The 23,181-nt window shown below is 45.8% G+C and overlaps 1 protein-coding gene across 3 annotated transcripts in view; it reads left to right on the top strand.

Moving 5' to 3' along the window:
- ANAPC1 (anaphase promoting complex subunit 1) overlaps positions 1 to 23,181 on the top strand; it is a 78,909-nt gene that overhangs the window by 25,791 nt on the left and 29,937 nt on the right. For all 3 annotated transcript variants that reach the window (XM_034763955.1, XM_034763954.1, XM_034763953.1), the window contains exons 14-26: positions 1,110 to 1,250; positions 1,633 to 1,693; positions 2,293 to 2,480; positions 3,333 to 3,407; positions 5,051 to 5,316; positions 6,723 to 6,814; positions 7,978 to 8,126; positions 9,890 to 9,968; positions 10,080 to 10,116; positions 10,207 to 10,277; positions 10,416 to 10,594; positions 14,744 to 14,970; positions 17,592 to 17,710. In XM_034763955.1, the coding sequence (XP_034619846.1) occupies positions 1,110 to 1,250; positions 1,633 to 1,693; positions 2,293 to 2,480; positions 3,333 to 3,407; positions 5,051 to 5,316; positions 6,723 to 6,814; positions 7,978 to 8,126; positions 9,890 to 9,968; positions 10,080 to 10,116; positions 10,207 to 10,277; positions 10,416 to 10,594; positions 14,744 to 14,970; positions 17,592 to 17,710 (1,684 nt within the window). The remainder of the gene's footprint in view (positions 1 to 1,109; positions 1,251 to 1,632; positions 1,694 to 2,292; positions 2,481 to 3,332; positions 3,408 to 5,050; positions 5,317 to 6,722; positions 6,815 to 7,977; positions 8,127 to 9,889; positions 9,969 to 10,079; positions 10,117 to 10,206; positions 10,278 to 10,415; positions 10,595 to 14,743; positions 14,971 to 17,591; positions 17,711 to 23,181) is intronic.

The following is a 23,181-nucleotide window of genomic DNA, read 5'->3' as shown; positions in this document are numbered from 1 at the left end:
TGTAAATCGGTCAAAATGGAGATGCACATTGTGTGGTAGTTGTGTAGGAGACTAGGGATGTGGCATGACTCTCTTGTCACTGTGCTGTCAAGAATGTTCAAGTAGCTGACAATGTCATTTAAACTCATGTCTCTCTCGTTACCGAGTGTAACGCTGCCTGCCGTGATTCAAGAGCATGAGTACCCACTCTTAGGAAGCAGCGCGCAACTCCCACATTGGCTGAGAGTTCTGTTCTTCGGTTTCACCAACCAATTAACAAGCGTAGACTGCTCAGGCACTATAATAGCCGTAACTTGGAGTCACACATGGTCCTCTGGGTACTTTGATCCAGACTAGCCTACCTGTGTGTTAGATGGTCCCTTATGCCAAGGATCACAGCATTCAGGTTACTCCCAGTCCCGAAGGACCAGTCACCAACCCCAGGTCAATTGCACTGTAGATCTCACACTGAAGTCAAGGCTTCTAGCCAATCCTACAGTAAACTCTATAAAGATTTATTAAATAGGAAAAGGACTTTAGAGAGTTATTTACAGGGTAAAGATAGATACGCAAATGAATTAAAATCTTAAGCTTCAAAAGGTAATAGAAGCCTCTATAATCCACAACAAATATCTTTTGCTCTCTTTAACATCCCACAGTATTCCATCTAGTGTCAATGGATCTTTCCTGTTGGGAAGTGTATAACACCATTTTTTTGAAGATCAGCCCTGCACACTAATTAATGTTTCTCTTCTGCCTGGTCATTTACACAGTCAGAGAGGCTCACTTACAATATGGGATACAGATGTTATAAGTGAGATTCATGCTGGCAGCAACTCACAAGCATTCAATAAAATCTGAACACTAGACACATTCTTATCATTCTAATATCTGTTTTTAACAATTCTAACACTGGTGAGCCAGACGGATTCCAGCTGTGTTTGTCAGTGTTCCAGGGACTTTGGCATGCGCTGGTGCTTGGTCTGCCAGCGTCACACCTAGTCATTAGTGTCTTACTGGAAACCCTAAAATGGAAGGATGAGGATTGGTTTCAGAATATGCAGAGCCCAGACTTGTTAACTTACCCACCCGCAATTTCAGCTTTTAATTATTGTTTTGTCCCTTTGCAGGGAGTGCTGTTGTCTCCAGTTCCAGAGTTGAGGGATTCTTCCAAACTTCATGACTCCTCTTACATTGATGATTGTACTTTCCAACAACTTGGAACTTTCATTCACGCTGTGCGAGACCCTGTTCACAACAGAGTAACTCTGGTAGGTGTTTTCCTGTGGCTTGTTCCTGAAACTGGGCGAGCAAAGTATAATGAGCCCTGGTTTCTCCCGGGTAGTAAGCTCTTCAAAGAGCTTCTGACTCACAGACCGGTGTTGCACTTCCACGTGCTCAGTGCACATGCTTACCCTATAGAATGTCCTTTTTAGGAAAACTACCTCTTATCACTTACAGGAATTCGAGTACCTATAAGTCTAACAGCTCTCCCATGACCTTGAAAGTCTCAAGCTTAGTAAAAAGAACTGTTATGGATAAGTTTAATGTATAAAGCTTCCTGTATAGATGGACTGTAATCTTGGTTTTATCCGAAGATGCCCCTCATGATTTGACTTAATTTTTTTTTTTTTAATTTATTTTATTTTACAGGAACTCAGCAATAGCTCCATGGTTAGGATTACCATTCCTGAAATCGCCACCTCCGAGCTAGGTAAGGAACAGAATCCAACCCCTAAAACACAACTGCACACTTCATTATACAGCTGTGAAGTGTAGTATTTGGGCCACCATGATGCAGCACCTAATGCTGTAAGTTCATGTGATCAGCTGCAGACTTGCTGACCTCTATCTAGCTATGCTCTGTAGGTTCACTGGTTCATAGCCAGTAGTATTCTCTGGTAACTTGGGAACAAACTGGCCTAAAATAAGTGTGTACACTGTTATTTAAGGAGTACGAGCATGAGAAATTTGATCTGTTAACACAGCTTTAGGAGTGAGCAAAAAAGGGACATGTTGCAAAAAAAATGTTTAGAATTACATTTCCAGTGTCCTAAAACTGAACAGTGGCTGATTGCTTTGCAGTTGGAAGCAAGTTTTCCTTTGGCTTGAGATTATGCATGGAAATTTCCAGGCCAATAGATGGGCAGGGCTGAACTGTGTGGATTTTTTTTTTTTGACAGTTATCAGAGGGCCAAAAGTAGGGCTCGAAATGGGTTTACAACAGTAATTGTGGAGTCGTGGGCATGGCTCCATTATACAAGCGTGGATGTGACAAAATAGTATAAACATTTTCTCCCCCCCCCAAAACAGTGAAAAGATGTTTACAAGGAATTAAGTCTATCCTGCCCAAAGAAATTGCGGTACAAATGCTTGTCAAGTGGTATAATGCTTACAATGCTCCTGGAGGACCAAGTTATCACTCTGAGTGGAGTTTATTTGTAACCTGCCTCATGAATATGATGGGTTACAACACTGACAGATTGGCATGGACACGTAATGTAAGTAAACTCACAACTTTGTAGTTTGTTTTCTAGGCTTATATTAGTATTAGTTAATTGTTTGCATAATTAATAATTTCACGAAGTTCAAGATGATTATCCAAATACATTCAGTTCAGCAGCAGGCATGCCTTAACCGGTTTTAAACAAGGCATCTCTGAATTATCAAATGAACTTTTCCAGTTGTGCCCATCGTGCTAATACCTAGGCTGCATATAAACACTTGTCTATGAGGATTATACACTCCCTTTCACCACTGATACTGCTGCTTTCAAAGTGTGATCATTCTCAGTTGTGAATAGTTAATAATCATGCTGGTTTGATAGAACACACAGGTGACAGTTCATAGTTCCGATCTCGAAGTGGCTGCATAGACCTTTCAGAACAGGATTTGCAGTGCAGATACTTGTAATACTTCGGAGCATTCATTCAGCTTTCTGTCAGTGGACCTTCCTGTCAGAACATTTGTTTGCTGGTATATTCGCAGAAAGCAAACTCCAGGGGCACGCACCACTGAAATGAAGTCCATTGAAATGCATTTGCAGAATGAGCCCAGCACTAATATCAGCATTTCTCTTTCCCCCCCAAAAAACACTAAATATTAGCAAGTTAGAATATGAAATTCTCAAACCAAATGCACTTGTGGCTTCTGTACATAGATAATTGGCTTCCCTTCTTTGTTGTATGTGATTTTATGGGAAAGTTAAAGGATGTAATTTTTAATGCTATGCCAAGAAACAATACTTAACTTTGGTGGAGACATTACATTTTACCTTTAGTTCTTGTTGGTGATTCATGTATGTAATTTCAGGGGTTTTACAATAGTTAATTTTGCCTTTTTATTTCTTGCAGCTTGATTTTGAAGGATCCCTTTCCCCTGTCATTGCTCCCAAGAAGGCTAGACCTTCCGAGACAGGATCAGACGAAGTAAGAGATGGAGTCAGCATTTACTAAAAATAAAAGCAGGTTACCAATTGAATAAAAGATCAGACCTTTAAAATGCAGGCAGATCAGAGGAAGCAAACTCTGACTGGCTACTTTCAAATGGGGTTTGCATGGGATTGTAAGTTTTTGGAAGAAGCGGTGTCATCAGCTGTCTGTGCAGTGTCTAACACTGTGTCCCTCACTAGGGGAATCATCTCAGACGTACCAACATATAAGTAGTAGTTCTTATTTGATTCATACTTCATTCCATTAGCATGCCCAAATATTGCTCCCAAGAACATGTGAAATCTTCCCAAGATGCTCTGTTCCTTTACTAATAGTCTATCCCATCCCTGTCTGCTCAGTACATTTTAACAAGCCAGCAGTATAAAATTCCCCAGCTCGTTAATTGCACGTATTATGATGGATTTTTGTAAAGATATCAGGCTGAAGTGGCTAGTTTCTGCAGAAACAGAAGCAAAAGTTCTTTACAGCATAATGCCTCAGCTGCTTTATTATTATTTAATCATCACCCAAAGGTGTCCCAGGCACCTTCCAGCACAGAAGGAAAACATGCCAAGGAGCATACAAACGACGGCCTGAATCCTGTAATACGTTCTGTGCAGTTGGACAAATCCTAATTATTTCTGTGAGGGTCCACATGGGTACAGTGTTCTGCCTGCATAGCACAAACTGCAGGACCAGGGACCTAAATGAGTGACCTTTGACACCATGAGTGATGTAATAAGGCAGCTGAGGGGATAGGTACCGAAGGATGATGTCATGTCAGTAAGAGATGCAGTTAGCAAAGGCTTGTGCAGCGTGTGGTGGAGCGAAGATGCTGTATTTTATTTTTTATTCTATTTTATTGGCAAAAGGCATTGGCAAGTTTCTCGTACGTGCTGCAGGAGAAGTGGACCTTCAAGAGGGGTTTAAAATAGAAGGGAGTAGTTTTGTGGACCAGCTCAGGAAGCATGGTCCATATATAGGGACAGTGCGGAAGAAAGTGGGACAAATGAGACATCGAGGCTGGCACTGTTGGTGGGCAGAATGGTGGATTGGAGGTGGGGTGGGGGGGCAATATGATTACTCTAGATCTGTTAATTAAAATAACAAAATGTTGGAAATAGGGAAGAGAAAGAAGCCAAACTATGAGATCTGGGTTTTTCCGATTGTCTTTGGACAGACTTCAGCATGGATAGTGGTGCCTTGCATGCTGTTATACAGTTTGTAGCATTACATCATGATGTACGGTATGGAGCAGAGAATGTAGGAGTTGATGGATTTTTGATGATAGAGCCTGAGAACTGTTAGTACCTTTTGTAATTATAGCAGAAATGTCTGAGGGCTGGGTGGTCCCTAGGTCCCAGCTTACTGGGAGAATTGCCAGCCTCTTCAACAATTAGGAATTACATGTGCGTCTCTCTGCCAAGTAGCTTGGAGTGTTAATGATGTTCATTCATGTTTGCTATAGATCATGTCACATTGAACATTTTGTTGTAAATTGATGTATTTTACATGAGTCGTCCCCCCCGTCCCCTCCCCCGCTGCCAATATCCAATGAAAGACATCACAGTTCAGGACTCTCTTGGAGAGGGAGGATATATTTAGGGACCTATACATCATTCTCTCTTTGTTTGCCTAAGGACTGGGAGTATCTGCTCAATTCGGACTACCACAGAAACCTTGAGTCTCACCCTCTGGCCAGAGCCTTGCGGTTGGATCCATTGGAAACTTCATTTCCAAAAGATGACTTTTCACCCAGCCTCAGCTTGGATTCCTCAACGCTTCTCTTCACCCACATTCCTGCTATTTTCTTTGTGCTTCATCTGATCTACGAGGAGCTTAAATTGAACAGCCTGATGGGAGAAGGCATTCGGTCGCTTGTTGTATTGCTTGTTCAGCTGGCAAGGTACCTCCAGTAATAAGTCACAGAAATGAACTCAAGCCGTCTTATACCACACAGTGTCTCTTTATGACATGCATACATTGTTTTTGAGAGTGAATTTGGGAATAAGCTTTAAAGTGAAGCATAGATTCCAAGGCCAGAAGGGACCACTGGGATCATCTAGTCTGACCTCCCGCATAACACAGGCCAGAGAACTGCTCCCGAACAATTCCTAGAGCAGAGCTTTTAGAAAAACATCCCATCTTGATGTAAAACTTGTCAGTGATGCAGAGTCTACCATGACCCTTGATAAATTGTGCCAATAGTTAATTACTCTTACCGGTAAAATGTTTTGCCTTACTTCCGGTGTGAATTTGTCTAGTTTGAACTTCCAGCCATTGGAGGGTGTTATATCTTTGTCTGCTAAGTAGAAGAGCCCATTATTAAATATTTGTTCCCCTTGTAGGTACTTATGGACTGTGATCAAGTCACCCCTAAACCTTCTTCTTATTAAGCAAACTTTACAAATTTCAGCAAGCAGAGAAAGTGTGTCAGTGTCCAAGAACTTCCTGGGTCAAAAAATGTTTAGTTGTAGTGAATGCCTCTTACAATTGGCATTCATAGAATATCAGGGTTGGAAGGGACCTCAGGAGGTCATCTAGTCCAACCCCCTGCTCCAAGCAGGACCTAATCCCAACTAAATCATCCCAGCCAGGGCTTTGTCAAGCCTGACCTTAAAAACCTCTAAGGAAGGAGATTCCACCACCTCCCTAGATAATCCATTCAGATACACCCCTGTTATTTCCATTTTACAGAATAGGGGGAACCGAGGAAGAGTTCTTAAATGATTTGTCCAAAGCCACAGAAGGGAGGTCCATGTCACAACCAGGATGGAACTCAGAGGTTCTTGGATTCCAGTTCTGTGTTTAGACCATTCCTCTCTCTACATTAATGGTTCTCAAACGTCTTTGGTCTGCAGCCCGAAAAATGATCCAAGCTCATCCCACAACCCACCAAATCCCACAGGGGAAAAATTGTCTGTATTTTATGTCTTGTACATAGAGCCAAGCCCAGTGTGTTTGGCCTTAACAACTAATTGCCAGTAATATTTAGCATAAGCTGTCGGGACAGAGGCGTTAGACTGCTGAGATTAGTATTGGTGGTGAAGGTTGTGGGGAAAAGCAGCCCGTGGCCACAGAATCTCATTCAGAAAAGCCTAAAATCACAAGTTGGTGTGTGGAGGAAGGGGAGATATGTGTCAGGGGAATGTTTAGCTAGGAAAGGAAAGAGAGCACATTGCTCCTCATGCCCAACCTACCCATCCCAGACATGTTAAATAAGAATACACTCAGTAGTTGAAGTTCATAAATCAGAGGCACAAGCAATGTTTTTCATCATCTAGCTGCCTTTTCTCATCTCTTTCACTTCAGGGACTTAAAATTGGAAGCGTATATAGATTATTACTACAGAGAGTATCCTGCACTTGTAAAGACCTCCAGGCAGACATGCATAATCGATCAAGGTGAGTTTCAGGGTGATTACTCAGGATTCACATGAAAAGACTCAATGAGGGAAGTATCTCTGTACACTGTACAATTACTTCTGGTAACTGTTCTTACCACAACTGAAAGTTACAGTACTTATCTAGTGCAAAAACAGAGCATTTCAGTTTTTCTGTGCTTGTCAAGTGCCTTGCTGTTGTATTTTGTTCTGATTTGTTAGAGGGACTGGAGATAGATATGATGTAAATATCAATCCAAATACTCAGGTTTTTCTTTTTAACCTTGTTTGCTCACTACTGATGTTTGTTGTGTTGATGCCCTCACAGCCTATTTTTTCAGTATTTCTGCCTGCCTCAGTGTGGTAGTGAGTTGAAATTACAACCAGTTGATGACTGATGATTTCAGTCCAGTGGCCAATGGACCAGATCACAAGAACTCTACCACAGCTGACACTGGCTGGCACCCTTGTGGTCTAGCAGAGGGCTCAAAGACTTGGGACTGAATTACCTTCTCATCCCTATACATTCCCCTTTCAGGAGTTGGCTGTGCAGGAACCCGTTCTGCGGTGACATGCCCGCATTCTGTTGGGCTGGCAATCCACTTTTCACACGAACTACATTTTGTTGGGGTTTTTTTAGTCTGGAAATTTTTAAAAATGGCAAATGAGGGCCTAGAGTTTTGTGTTTCTGGTTGTCCACCCTTGCACCCACAGGAATGCCAATGAAATGCAGGAGGCAGTTCTGCAAAAGCTGCTGCTGCCTCTGGTCAATTCAAAGGCCTCCAATAACAGCGGTCAAGAAGAGGCTTTTGAAACTTTTACCAAGTGTTTGCAAACAGGAAAGGCAAAAGAAGTCAAACTAGGTTGTTCTCCCTTACCAAAGCTGGTTAGTATAAGCTGCTTGCATTACTGAGCTTTCTCAGCAATGCGGTTTGAGAAGCAGTCTGATTTCTTGGGATCTTTGGATCGATAGATAGCATCGTTTGTTGAAAGGCTTGTTGTCGTCTCGTACTTGAAATGTTAAGGTTCTTTAGTAGACCTCCATCCGTCTGGAGGTTATAGAAATGGAATGGTTTGGGGAAATGTTGAACATACTACACCTGCTTACATAAAAAATAAAGGCAATATACTGTAGGGTTTGGTCTGTACTTCAGGGATAGTACAATGACTGTTAATCTGATTAAGCCCAAACAGGTTTCATGCACCATCCCTCGTTTTTTTCTGCTGAGCCTCCCAGTATCTTTCAGTGGCTGAGTTCCTGTTTGAAGGGAGAAGGAGCCCAGCCTTATCCTTACTTACCAGGAATCTGTGAAAGGAGCAAGCTAGTAGTGCTGGTATGTACTGTAGAAAGAAAGCGCATGTGGTGACCACAGATTTTATCCTGGCATCTCAACAGTAAGGTGCTGATGCTGCAAATGCTTGCCTCCAAGTGCTTAGTTGTATGCATGTGTGAATAGTTCCACTGACTAATGGGGCTACTCGGGTGTGGAAAGCTAAGCACGCGCATAAATGTTTTGAGGACCGGGACCCAAATCCATAACCAAGAATACAATTTAATCCCAAAAATTAGGTTAAGAAAACATAGAAGTGTTTTAAAACAATGCAGTTAGCAAATGGGAAAAATCCCCGTCTCTCCTCCTCGCTTATCTTTCTTTGGTCTGCTTTATGTTTCTTGTATTGTTAAGTGTAAGTTTTCTGCAGAGTGAGACTGGAGAGATCTGAGCTGCAGGAGGTGGAAGAGAGGGGTTTGAGTAGGAGAACTGATGAGTGCAGTGTCGGTGGGGTGCTGCCTGGTTTACCGGCTTTTGTCCTTGCTTTTTACCGTTACTGCAGGTGCGATAAACAGACTAGCAATGTAACTCGAAGTTAACAAAGTTTGGCTTGTGAGGGAATTTCCCAGCTTTTTAGCAAGTACATATGAACATTTATAGTTACTTGCATGGCTAGTTCTCACTGTTATCCTTTGTGCCCTCCTGATGACCCTCGGCCCTCTCCCTGGGGGGAAAAACTGTGTGGGGTCTAGGGCCATTGGGGTGTACGGGATGGTGAACAGAGATGCAGGACTTGAGCTGGTTATGGAGGACGAGTGTAGGGAACAGGGACTCTGCTCAGGCAATCTGCCTGTGGTTAATTGGAAAGAAGCCATGGTCTCACCAACCCCGGGTGACGTGTCAGAGTTGACTTCTCTCCTTGGCTTCAGCTTGGAGAAGCTGAGGCAGTAGCACCATGGGAGCCCCTCAAGTGCTGATACCCTGGTGCAAAGAGCTCCCTGCCTGCAAGCATCCTTGCGTATAGTAAACCCTGTCTACATAAGCCCTACTCTCTGCCTGCCTGCCTGCCCCTCACATCCCTGTTTGCACCCCAGGGTCTCTCCAGAGCCCAGCTCCGTGTTCCCTTCTGCCTAGCCTGGCTCCCTGCCACACCAGGAGCATGTGCAGAACCTCGCGGATGAGTCAGGCACACAGCTGCTCGGAAACTTTCGATGAAAAACAGAAATTCAAATATTCTTTTTGGATGAAATTTTGCCTCCTGTGAGTCAGCGAGACTGGCAGTGTCTGAAAGTGGAAGTGGCTGCTAGATCAGGGCAGTTCCACTGGCTAACCGTGGTGAAACTCAGTGAGGTTCGTGTGAACCGAGAAATAGCTTTGTTCCTTTAGAGCATTTACAAAGTGGCCTGCGACTGAAATGCTATCCGGGGTGTGTGTGTGTGTGTATGAGAGAGAAGTTTCGTGTTTGTGGCAAATGTGATTTAGCTAGAGGAACCCAATGAAATGTGGGAAACGCAAGGCAAAAATTCCAAATGGAGCATTTTAAATAAGTATTTCTTTTGAAAAAATTGTATGGAAAATGTAGTTTGTCTCTGTAAGAAATATTATGCCAAATTTGGAGACTAAAACCAGTCATTAAAATGTAAAGCAAAAGTTTGGTCCTCTAAGTGCAAATTTCAATGTACTCTCAATTGAGGAGTCACTACTGATGGTCTTCATAATGAGCTGAGAATCTGTTTAAGTCGTCATTAACAATATATTTCTGCTGGCTTAAATGGATAGTTATTAGCAATTTATATAGTAATGTAAAATTTCTTCCTCACATGCAGAGTGTTGCACTGTACATACTTGGTGATGAGAGTGCCGTTTCAAATGAAGCATCACATTATTTGTTTAGGATAACTTCAGGTAAGTGGACTGTAATAAGCATTCTGGTGGTATGAGAATATTCTTGTAGGCACTAGTTCACATTGTTCCTGCATTCACCTGGTAAAAAGATATCTTATTTTTCCATTTTAGGGCAACGAAAACAGCAAACAGAACAAGATGATAATCGGTAAATTTAATGTTGATACATTATGAATTTGCACTCTGATACTGCTATGTTTCTGATTCACTTGGGGTCTGCTTTCCCATTGTTTTGTAGATATAGTTTCAGACACAGCACATCTGTTTCCAACCTCGCTGAAAAGCTGGTTATCTGGATGACTAGTGTAGGTAAGGAAAGCTTTTACTATTTCGCACGTTTACGATAACCTTACGGAATGGTCTTGTGTTTGAGCAGTCACTTTGGCTGGGCTTAGAAATATTCATGTTTTTAAAACCCTGGTAAGGTTTTTTCTCTCTAATTTTAAGGTTTCACCTTAAGAGATTTGGAGTCTCTCCCCTTTGGGGTTGCGCTTCCTATCAGAGATGCTGTATATCACTGCCGAGAGCAGCCTGCCTCTGATTGGCCGGAAGCTGTCTGTCTCTTGATTGGGCGTCAAGATCTTTCCAAACAGGCATGTGAGGGGAACCTGGCAAAGGGTAAATCTGTGAGTATCAACGTAAAAGGGGGATTTCAGAAAGGCAGATATCAATATCCTATTGAATTCTCAGCTGGGAGTGCTTAAATGCTTGAAAAGTTGGACTAGTATCTCTTGACTTCATAGCTGGCCAAAACAGCTCATTATGTGTAGGAGATATGGTATGTGGGACTCCAGATCGGTGCGCCAGAGCAGCATACAGTTTACAAACATTCAAGGTTTTTAACAGAAAAAACACTGTCTGGTGCCTGAAGAGTGAGGGTGTTTAAATATGCAGACTAAATTGAATTTTTAGAGTGTAAAACAGATGGGTTTTAATCCTTTAAGTACCAACCTCAACATGATTTCCTCTATAACTGTCTCTGCATTCCAAAGAAGATACGACTTTCAGAGATGAGTGAGAAGTTTCAGAGTTCTGCCCTCAGCATGTGGCAGCAAAACAGTTACACTAGAGCAAAGGAAAGCAGGTATTTCCTAGTATGACACTCGTTTGGCTTGACATGAGTGTACCCTTCCTGTCCATTGTGGGAAATGTGACAACTTTCAAAAGCATACTGTTTTTTTTTCTACATATTTTTCTTCTTTCCCCCTTAAGGATGTTTCTATTCTGAGAGTCCCAGAGCATTTTTGTGTAATTCCTTTTTTAAAAAAAACACATTCATCTGATAGCTGGAATCACCAGTGCTTCACATGTTGACAGTCCCTTTGTGCATTCTTCGAGGCCTTTGTACCAAGCCAAAACACTACTTGATAGGTTGAGAGTTTCAGTGGCCTTCATGAAACTGCTTAATGGCAGTATGCATTGTTTCAAGAGGCCATGAAGAAAGAGCTCCTGCTCTCTGCACATCCTGGCAAAGATCCTTCCTCACTAAGTATTTAGTGCTGTCTTGGGTTTTTAGAATGTTGTTAAGCAGCTTTGGGTTTTACCCAGGTGTCTCATAACAGCATATCCAAAAAAAAAAAAAAAATCTATATTACAATTTTTTCTTCTGAATGAAAATAAGCAAACTAACAAACCTAAATCACCTTGGCCACCATTCATTAAAGATTCATTTGAGCTCTTACCAGTGACCTTTTCACCCCAAGTGAGATAAAAACTGACTTTGGTCACTTGACTTATCTGAGGCATTGTTATAAATGTTACCTTAAAAGGATAAAATATTCTACAAAAGCCAGATTGTTTCCCCTCTTTCAGAGGGGCAGGGTGGAGTTTCCTGTTTCTAAGCAGGCACTGGCTAGATGGGTGGTGCTGGTAGGTATTAACATTTTTGATCAAAATAAATTGTTTTTCATTCATCAACTGCATTTTTACTCATATTGTCATATGCTGGGAACTGAGAGAGATCCTGTGATGGATAAAGATCCTTTCTGATATTTAATGCATCATACACAATTTTAGTCAACTTGGGTGGGGAGAAGCAACGCATTAGAGGCTCTCTTGTTTTGTTTGCCCCTAGATTAGATCATACTGCACTAGTTATCTTTCAGTTACCTCTTTATTTATTAAAGCAGACTCTGTACAGCAGAAGCTAGAGGAGAAAGGGAAGTATATTTTCCAAACCATTTCTTCAGGCTGTGAGGAACTTGTCAGAATTTCTAGTCTGCAAAGAGCCTCTGCAGAACCCTTTTATTTTTGCAATTTAAGTTAATTTAGTGCTCGTGAAAGTGAGAGGTTGGTTTGAACCACGCATGGTGTAGGCAAGTGCTGGGCAAGTTGAACTACACTGCTCTGTCAGCACATTCCCGTCCTATGCTACATGGTCCAAGCAATTCTTGTGCTTGGGTTTGTTTTTGAATTGAGCCTTCCCATGCTGCTAAACTGTTGTGCTTTGGTAATGTGGACACCAAGGGTACATCTATTCTTACCTCCGGGTCCGGCGATAAGCAATCGATCTTCTGGGATTGATTTATCGCGTCTTGTCTAGATGCGATAAATCGATCCCGGACCGATCCCGGAAGTGCTCGCCGTCGCCGCCGGTACTCCTGCTCCGCGAGAGGAGTACGCGGAGTCGACGGGGGAGCCTGCCTGCCACGTGTGGACCCGCGGTAAGTTCAAACTAAGATACTTCGACTTCAGCTACGTTATTCACGTAGCTGAAGTTGCGTATCTTAGTTCGAAGTGAGGGGTTAGTGTGGACCAGCCCCTAGAGACTAACAGGAGACAGCTAGACTCAAATGAGAACTTGATAAAGTTTTCAAGAAAACGATTGACCTTGAACATCTGGAATGTCCGTATTTCTCAGGCATATGGTAGTACTGGTGGGTGAGCTCTGAAGGCACTTCGATACCACGGTGAGGGGAAACCTAGATGAGAAGCTTGGAAAAACCTAACCAACTACCTAGATGCTAATGAATAATGAACAATGGAATTAAATACCATGGGAGTGAACATTTAAAATACGGGTACCTAAAGTTCGGCTCCTGAATAAATGGCCTGATTTTCAGAAGTGCGGCGCTCCTTCAGCTCCCGATGAAGGCCCTGTTTCAGGAAAACATCCCTGTGCAGGATAGCTCTTCAGCATGTACTTGAATAGGAATACACTTGAGCATAGTACACCTCTACCCCGATATAACGCGGGTTCGCATACAAAGCTCTGACATGCTGCTCTGAGCAGCGTGTTAAGGGTGCCGGGCCGGGGCCAAGGGGTTGGATAAGGGGCAGAGGGTCTCGGGGGCTCCCCCCCAGGGTCTGGGAGGCAGGAGCTGTGGGGGGGCACTTTTGGGGGCCCTGCAGTCCCAGAGTGGCCCGGGTATTAGCGGGGGGCCGGGAACAGCCTGCTCCGCTTCCCTCGTCCTGGCCCCAGCCGTGTCGCTCGGGGGAGGGGGCTTGGGGGAAGGGATTCCCCCCCCCGCACTCACCGGCAGCGCCAAAAGCGGAGCAGCCCGGCCCCAGCCCACTCCACTCTGCCAGCTCCCAGCTGCAGCGCTCCACTTCCCGCTGCAGGTGAGTGCAGGACCTTTCCCCAACCCTGCCCTCCAGCGACACAGCTGGGGCCGGGGCAAGGAAAGTGGAGCGGGCTGGGGCTGCGTTGCTCCGCTTTCCGCTGCCGGTGAGTGCGGAGGGCATCCTTTCCCCAACCTCTCCACACCGGTGGCGGGAAGCGGAGCGCCGCAGCTGGAAGGTGGCGGAGTGGAGCAGGCTGGAGCCGCGTTGCTCCGCTTCCCGCCCTGCTGGCTGGTGCCTGTCAGGGGGCCGGGGGCGTGGATAGGGGTTGGAGCAGTCAAGGAGCAGGGGGGTTGGGTAGGGAGTGGGGTCCTGGAGGTGATTAGGGACGGGGGTCTTTGGAGGGGGCGGTCAGGGAACAAGGAACAGGGGGGCCAAAGCAAGTTCGATATAACGTGGTGAGATTTTTTTGTCTCCCGAGGACCACATTATATCGGGGTATACTTGGTCCTGCCTCAGCACGGGGAGGGGGAGGGATGGGACGGGACTAGATGACCTTTTGAGGTCCCTCCCAGCCCTACAATTCTGTGATTCCATGGGCCCAAAGTCAGTGTGTGCACAGCACTTCTGAAAGACAGGCCACTTGCTGAGGAACCTAACTATAGATTTGGGCACCTAACTTTGGCTCCCACTTCTGTTTGTGGTTTTTTTTTTTTTTTTTTTTTTTAATTGGTCCAGATCTCTGTTTTCTATTTCTGAACTTGGGGAATAAACAACTTGCAGGACCATTACATGTGCTTCGTTAATGGCTCTGTGTGGGGGAATTGGTCGGGGATGGATTTAGGGAAAGATCTAAAGGATCTACCACATCTGCAGTAAGAGCTCATTTGGGAAGATAGATTGCAATGCTTTGGCAGTCAGCTACTCTCACTTCTCTCCCCGCCATGCTCCCTTACTTGTCAATTTGCTCTAGGAGTTGGTCATTAAACTTCCTTTGCTTTACCTTGGAAGCCAAAGAAACCATTTTCTTTCATCTTTTGGGAGTTGTTTATCCTGCCTGTGTGGATGACTGTAGTTGATTCCTAGTCGAGAAGTCCCAGGGATCTTTGTAAACTCCATTCTCAGAGCACCCTCGCTGCAGGTGACAGCGACACCTCAAACATTCATGTTACGGTGCTAGTGTCGTGTTGGCTTAATGAAGCTAGATGTTCGAAATCTGCTTTTTTAGAAATTATCCCCTCCCTCTTTCTCTGTTTTTTCCCCCTCTCAATTAGTCTGTTGCCCAGGTGCTATCATCTGATGTGCCTTCAGGAGCTGAGGCAGAAGAAGACGACGATGGTATGAATGATATGAACCAGGAAGTGATGTCACTAATATGGAGTGAGGATTTGAGAGTGCAGGAAGTGCGCAGACTCCTTCAAAGTGCCCATCCTGTGCGTGTCAGTGTAGTACAGATGCCAGAAGTCAGTGACCATGAATACATAGAAGAAAAAGAAAACCGGTAAACTCTCCATGTTTCTAGCAGCTGTTCATTAACATCTCATTTAGGTGGGAATTTTTGTAAACCTCTACATTTGAAATGCTTCCGGGGAGAGTTTCTGTAATAAAAGGTGTCTTGTAAAATATAAATGGGAATCTTCATGTTGGGCTTCTGAACTGTATGGTGCATTTGAAAAAAAAAAAATCTTTGTAGATTGGAAGAAATATTCCTTGAAATTAAGTTTTCCTCCATTTTACTTCTCTGAATAGACATGATATCCTACGAGGGCATTTTGGGACAGATTCTAGAATGCTGCGGCTTCTGTTGTGAGAATGAAGCACTTCTCTGGGGCAAGGAGGGCTGGGCGGGAGAGTGTGTGCGCCCTATTAGCATGGTGATTGGGTAGTACACACCATGCAAATACTTTTAGTGGCTGAGATTTAAATGAGTGTAAGCACATACAACAGTATATCTTACTGTCTTTAATAACTATCCGGGCAGCTGCAAATCCAGTACAATGACAGAGGTCCCTTTGTGTGAACAGTTCACACAAGACGTTTTCGATTTCAGAATCCAGGACTCTGAGCTTTAGTTTGCATAAACACTGCAGAAAGTCCAGCTGGCGCGCTCCAGAGACTCGAGCATAGAGTGTAGGAAAGGTTGTGGGACTAGAGCACGTTGACATTGAATAGTTCCATTCTCGAAGCAGTTTATAGCATCCTTTCCGCGTCAGAGGAGGTAAATGTCGAAAGTTCCCATGCTGGAAAGACCTGTTAAGAAACATGGTCAATCAGGCTCTGAGGTTAAATAGAGACTATTTGTCAGGTAGCCGTGAGCTCCTCTGGCATGACAGGTACGGACCTGACACGCTGCAAGGCACCCTTTGTAAGTATGCGGATGGGATGGCAGTGTCTTAGGGGCTCAGGACTGTCTGAAGCATGAACTGGCAAGAGAGACCACACCAAATTCTCTTCTCTGTGAGTGCTTTCTGCAGAGAGGGCAGGCACCTGAGCCAATTAGCCCGTGGATCTTCCTGTTCTGTGTTCCCATGGAGGGGAAGCTTGTGCCCCTTATGGAACGGGCGGGGTGATTCACCTCTCAAAGCCAGCAGAGGATGATAGATATGCCATGGACCTAGGGCTCTACATAGGCACCATACTTCTTGCATTCAGTCTGCTTGCCGGCTATTTGCCTTGCTGCCATTGGCTGACTTCTTTTCCCCCTCCCTCAAACCCAGGACAATATGAGCCTCAAAGTGCCTCAGAGTGGGAGCACCATGTGTTAATGTTGCTTGAAGCAGCAGTAACATCTGCAGATAGGAGCAGGTTCACAGGGGGAGCAGCTGCTCCTCGGCTCCATCCCTCCGAAGCCATCCCCCTATGACACTGGAGATCTGCCTTTGCAGAGAATCATCTGTGGGACCCTAGGGACTGGGGGCAGAAGCAGAACTTCCTACCTTCTGCATCCTTTCAGTCAGGATCCACTTGCTCTCAGAAGTAATGTGGGGTGGGGGGAATATTGTCCTGTAGGAAATAGCATATGGACCTAGATTGGTTCAGATGTGTACGTGGATTTAATTGGAGTTTAGGCTGCTGCTGGTTCACCAGTTAATCCTCTTCTGCATATCCTGAACTTCAAAAAGCCACGGAGCGCTGATTTGCTGAGTCAGCTAGTGTCTGAAATGTGGCGAATTGAATCTTTCCTCTGACCCAGGCTGTGGGATTGCTACATGGTTGTCAAACCTTCCAACAGGTTGTTCACCTCAGTTTTCATAGCTGTCTGTCTATTGATCTGATTTTTGGAGAGTAATTTATTTGCTGCTTAGAGGACATTTGTCTTCAGAGCATCAGTAACTGCTAAAATTCAGCAAAAATAGGAAGTTAAAGGAACCTAGTGAAATATTGTCTGACTTAAAAAGCTGAGTGATCTAATGAGTCTCAAGAGTGTTGTCTTCTGAGTAAATCAGAACTTTGCTTCCGTAGAAGAGAAATATGGTCAACAGTCTTTGAATGTTATGATTCATGTTGCGTAAGAGCTGGAACGTGGTGCTGTCGCTAGTCATAGCAGGACGGTACGTGGCAATCTTTTGTTTGCCTCCTTCTATAGCGTTCCTTTATCTGCATTTTCTGATATGCCTGATGATTTGTAGATAGCATAGAATTTTCCTTACAGAGCACTCGTTAACGTACGTTAGGTACGTCCCAACGTGATTTCAACTGAAGTATTTATTAGATGGTTAAGTACTTTGGGAACAAGGACAGTCTCTGTTCTTTCTGTGCAGCGTCTGGGCCATGGCGGGGACTGCTAGGCACTATGGTAATACTTAAATAATAAGTAATGATTAATTATTAAATAAAAATAATTAAAGCTAATCCTTTAAAGGACTCTCTGGGGACAAACCAACCCTTGAACAGCCACTTAACAAGGCAATACCCTTTTGTAGGTTTCTTAAGTTTGCCCTCTTCTTCTGGTTAGGTTTGCGTTTATAATATTGGCTTGGCAAAAGAGCTATTTACTCTCATTCTGAGAGAGGATTGTCACATCATACCATTTATGACTGGGATCTGCCTATATCCTATGTTGTGAACATGGTTGTGGTAAGCATTTATCTTTTTGTTTTCTGTCTTTGATTTCCTTTACAGGTTATTACAGTTGTGTCAACGGACAATGGCGCTCCCCTTAGGCCGAGGAATGTTTACTCTGTTCTCATATCATCCAGTGCCAACAGAACCGTTGCCTATTCCTAAACTGAATCTAACTGGTATGTTGTTCAGCATTTTCCCCATGATTTGATTTCCTTGAGTTAAAAATGATAAAAGCCAAAATAACCTAGACTTGCTAGCTACATAATGCCTTGAGCCTGCGAGACATGTGCTTCGGTAGTGCTGTTGTAGTCAGTGGGATGGTGCTCACTGTGTACAGTGAAGTATGGGTGTAAATCTCTGCAGAGTTGGGACTTAATGTCTTTAAAAGCTACTGGCACTTGACCGAAATTGGAGCTCGCAGGAAAAATCGTTTTTAGTCCTTTACTCTCACTTCGGTGTTCCCAATTGTCTTCATTATGAGCAGTGTCCACTTTAACCTTAGTTTAGTACAGACACCAGACCCTGCTCAATGTACAGGATGAACATGTAGAAAACAAATTCAAATTTATGATGAGTAGTGGTTGCAATGACTGCTCCAGGAAGCATTTTATATGCCTTGTAAGGTACATTTCTAATAGATTTCGACAATTACTGAACAATATTCTGTGCTGTGGGGGGAATTCCTGAGCCTACTATTCTTCCTCTGTACGCTCTTGAGTTCTCCTCACCAGACTTTTAACACATTGGTGTTTCCAGACAGGCCAGGCAGTTTCAGTTAGTGGTGTTCTTGATTAAGTGGCAGACACGAAACTATCATTAGAAAAACAAAATAAAGTTACAATTAAAAATATAGGTTATGAGCAAAATAATTACTTGTAAAGATTCTTGAAATAGATCATAAGTAACAATTCTATATACAGTAGTTCTCACCAATTACAAATAGATTGACATGCTAGATACGATGGTAATTTACCAACTACAAAGTAAAAGGTGTCACGGTGCACTGGATATATATTTCACTTAGCATTGTAACATTTATTAAAACCAGAAGCACAAACCAGCCCTTGCGGGGTTAATTTTGTTTGGCTTTATGTTTTTTTCATCTTTGCCAGATGATGCAGTGTGTCTTCGCTTTCCCAGGGTCCAATATGAAGTCAGTAGAACTGTTCATGGTAGTAATCTCTATGCTTAGCAATGTTGGCAGGATTGGACCTTAAAGCAGATTATTGTGTTTTGTTAACTGCAGCTATGCATTATTGTTAATAAAGCAAAAGATATATCGTGTTCCAAAATCCCTAGCTGATCAATAAAATAAGGGAACTGCCGCCAGATGGAGAATTATTCTACCTTCTAATCTAAGAATCCTAAAACCAATTCATTGAGTTTGGAATCCTCTCAATATGGTTTGTGCTGTAATGTTTGGAGGGTGAGGTCCTGGCCCCAGTGAAGTCAATGGGAGTTCTGCTACTGGCAGCAGAAGGGCCAGAATTTCATCCTGATGCTATATATCATTAATTTAAATATCCTACAACAGTGACCAAATAGTCTCTTCCCACTAAGGTCCTTTATCCTGCAAATGACTCCAGGTGGGTGTAGGGGTTTGCCCATGCAGTCACTGATTGGAAAGGGGCCTTACTGTGGTAAAACTTTCAGAAGTGTCTCAGTAACTTAGGAGCTGAAGTCCTGTTGATTTCCTCCCCCACCCCCCCCAACCCCCAATGATATTTAGGTTCCTACGTCACCGAAGCACTCTTTGACCTATTGGGGAAAGAAAATTCTAAACTTTTGGTTTAATGTCTAATTGAATTTTAGGAATTTTTGCACCCTCTAATCAGCACTATGGAAAAAAGACAGGGAAGAGCGAACGTTAAGTATCTGCAAATAATCAGATATTTTTAACTTTGCATTATCATTAATGATGCAGGCATTGTACCTGCAGAATTTTGTGACTGATCTTTTAAAAAAATTGTTCTGAGGTTATTAGTTCTTCTAGCTCTTTATACATTAGGTCCAGCAACTGACAGTATTCCCTCACTCCCACTGAATGTTCAGATTTCTTTTCCAGATTGAAATATTGGGCTTATAACAACTTTTAGTTGTTTTGTGGTCCCATTTTTTGCAAGTCTCAGCGGTAACAGCTGTCTTTAGTTTTCTTGCCTCTATATCATGAAGGACCTTTTAATTTAATTGAAATAAAATAACAGCGAGGTCTTTGTGTGTACATGCACACTTACCAAAAGGCTCCTATGCTTTTTTGGAAGTTTGGTACAGTAAATATTTGTACAGAAGCAGATTTTGTTGTTCTTCTTCGAGTGCTTGCTCATATCCATTCCATTAGGTGTGTGCGCGCCGCGTGCACGATCGTCGGAAGATTTTACCCTAGCAACACCGGCGGGTCGGCTGTGGAGCCCCCTAGAGTGGCGCCTTCATGGCGCTGAATATATACCCCAGCCGACCCGGCGCCCCCTCAGTTCCTTCTTACCGCCCCTGACGGTCGTTGGAACTGTGGAGCGCGGCATAGCTGATCTCCACTCTCCCTAGCGTACTTAGTCATTCAGAGTTATAGTTATAGTTGTAGTTATAGTGTTTATAGTTCAATAGTTTAAACTTGTTATAGTTGTTATTATAGTTTAAGGGGTTAAGGGGGTCGTCTCCCCCTTTCTTCCCCGGCCGCGGGCCCGGGCTCATGCCCAACGCTCCCGGCTTCAAGCAGTGCGCCTCCTGCGCTAAGCCTATGCCAACGAGCGACCCGCACGACTCCTGTTTGAAGTGCCTGGGAGAGTCCCACCAAACAGACAAATGCAAGATCTGTAAGGCCTTCAAACCAAGAACCAAAAAGGAGCGGGACTTTCGGCTCAGGCAACTCCTAATGGAGGCGGCACTTAGCCCGGACACTCCTTCCACGGGCCAGACTCCGACGCCTAGCACTTCGGTGCGCAGTGCCCCGGCGGCACCGGCTATGACGACCACGCGAGTGGCGTCAGACAAGCCTCCCCGGCACCGGACCTCGTCGGCACCGCAAACACAGCAAGTGCCGCGGCGCCGGTCATTATCCCCAGGGCATAAAAAAGCCCATAAGACGGGGACGTCCGTGCCGAAGGCGCCGGCTCCCCCAGTGCCGGGGGTAGAGCCGCGTCCGCCGGTGGAGCAACGGAAACAGGCGCCTCCAGCACCGTCGACTCCGGCGCCGAGGCCGTCGAGTCCGGTACAAATAGCGTCTCCACCGAGGCCGGCGGTGATACAGTGTCTCCCGTCGACTCCGGAGACCTTCGAGGCGGCGAGAGACTTGATAGCTCTCACGGAGCCGGCACCGCCTCAACCACCGGCACCGACTGCACCGCTGACTCGCCCGGTACAGTCAAGAGGGAAACCTGCCTTGATGCGCCCTCCATCACAAGGGCTGGAACCTCGGCGCCGATCCAGGTCCCGAAGCAGGTCCCCACGCCGCTCGCAGTCCCGGCACCGAATATCGCCTCGGCGCCGGTCGTACTCGCGGTCAAGATCTTCTTCGCGGCACCGCTCTACGTCTCGGCACCGATATGATCGTCGGCACCGGTCAACGTCGAGACGTAGTTCTCGGCACCGCCACGCTCGACGCTCGACGCCGAGGGGCCGATCCCGGCACCGGGCATACTCTAGGTCCTCGTCGAGGTCCAGATCCGACTCCCGGCACCGACGAGGTCATCGGCACCGGTCGCGGTCCCGGCACCGATCGCCGGCACCGCACAGAGATAGATCATCTCCGGACCGGCACCGTGCGGCACCGCAGACCACGGGGATCGTTTCATCTTGCGCGGCACCGCCATGGCCGTCAAGATCGGCATCTCGCTCATCGGAGGACCTGTCGAGATCGGCATACCCCCCTCAGGGACAGGCCGAGGAACGAGACTTGGGCCATTGGCAGGAGAGGGCAGAGGACCACCCTCATGGACCATCTCACTGGTCGTTTTGGACCCCGTGGGCGTACCACCAGGAGCAAGGGGCTTCACTACCATCGACCTCTCGCTCGGGTCACTCGGCCAGAAGGGCCCCAGAATCCACCATCTCTCGGCCTCCGCCTGGAGGCGTAGAGGCTTCTGTGTCCACACCACCCGACACCGTGGACCCAAGTACAGGTGACGCTCCGACCCAAGACCAGGGGGACCGGGCCCCCCCCTTGGATCCACTACCGCCGGAGGCGTCCTCCTCCTCCTCTCCGGATGAGGCAGTGGCGGGCACTTCATGCACGGGTCCCCCTCCGATAGATCTTCGGGCTCACCAGGATCTCCTCCGCAGGATGGCCCGTAACATGGACCTGCAGACGGAGGAGATAGTGGAGGTGCACGACCCGATCGTGAATATCCTTGGATCGGATGCCCCATCGAGGGTGGCGTTACCCTTGATCCGCACGATCCAAACGAACGCGAATACGATATGGCAGACTCCTGCCTCCATTCCACCCACAGCGAGAGGGGTGGAAAGGAAATACTTTGTCCCATCTAAGGACTATGGGTACTTGTACACACACCCCCAACCGTGTTCACTAGTGGTGGAATCAGTGAATGCACGAGAGCGCCACGGCCAGCAGGCTGCAGCGCCAAAATCAAAAGAGGCTAAGCGGCTTGATCTGTTCGGCCGTAAGGTTTACTCAGCCGGAGGGCTACAACTTAGAGCGGCGAATCAACAGGCGCTACTGAGCCGCTACAATTTCAACTCCTGGAACTCTATGGGGAAGTTTAAGGAGTTGATTCCCCAAGAGTCCAGGGAAGAGTTTGGAGCCATGGTCGAGGAGGGTAAGAAGGTGGCTCGGACCTCCTTACAGGCCTCCCTGGATATAGCGGACTCGGCCGCAAGGACCCTGGCCACAGGTATCGCTATGCGCAGGACCTCCTGGCTCCAAGTCTCGGGTTTGCCCCCTGAATTACAGCAGACCCTACAGGATTTGCCCTTTGAAGGACAGGGGCTGTTCTCGGAGAAGACGGACTCTCGATTGCAGAGCCTCAAAGACTCCAGGACAATCATGCGCTCCTTGGGGATGCATGTTGCGGGTCCCCAGCGCAGACCATTTAGGCCCCAGCCTCAACGTTTTTACCCCCCTCCACCTCGCCAGAGACAGGACCCTGCCAGAAGGCGAGGGCGAGGTGGTAGGAGAAGATGGGCTGGCCCTCAACCCGGTCAGAACCAAGGGCCACCAAGACCACCTTCAGGTCCTAGACAGAACTTTTGAAGGTGCGGTCGAGGACGGCGCCCCAGTCATCCCCCAGGATCCAGCTCCCTCCTTTCGGGATCGCCTCTCCCACTTCCACCGTGCTTGGTCCCTTATAACTTCGGACCGTTGGGTCCTCCGCACGGTGGAGAGGGGATACGCTATCCAGTTTTCTTCAATCCCCCCCTCCTCCCCCCCTTCCCCGTCCCTCTTCAGGGACCCTTCTCACGAGCAACTTCTTATACAGGAAGTTTCTACGCTCCTGGCCATGGGGGCCATAGAGGAGGTTCCGATAGAGTTAAGGGGCAGGGGATTTTATTCCCGTTACTTCCTGATCCCCAAGTCCAAAGGAGGTCTACGGCCCATCTTGGACTTGCGCGGACTCAACAAATTCGTAGTAAAGTTGAAGTTCCGCATGGTCTCTTTGGGGGCCATTATCCCTTCCCTCGATCCTGGAGACTG

The sequence above is a fragment of the Trachemys scripta genome, chromosome 3, assembly GCF_013100865.1.
Source record: "Trachemys scripta elegans isolate TJP31775 chromosome 3, CAS_Tse_1.0, whole genome shotgun sequence".
Lineage (NCBI taxonomy): Eukaryota > Metazoa > Chordata > Testudines > Emydidae > Trachemys > Trachemys scripta.
This window is presented reverse-complemented; position numbering and strand designations above follow the sequence as displayed.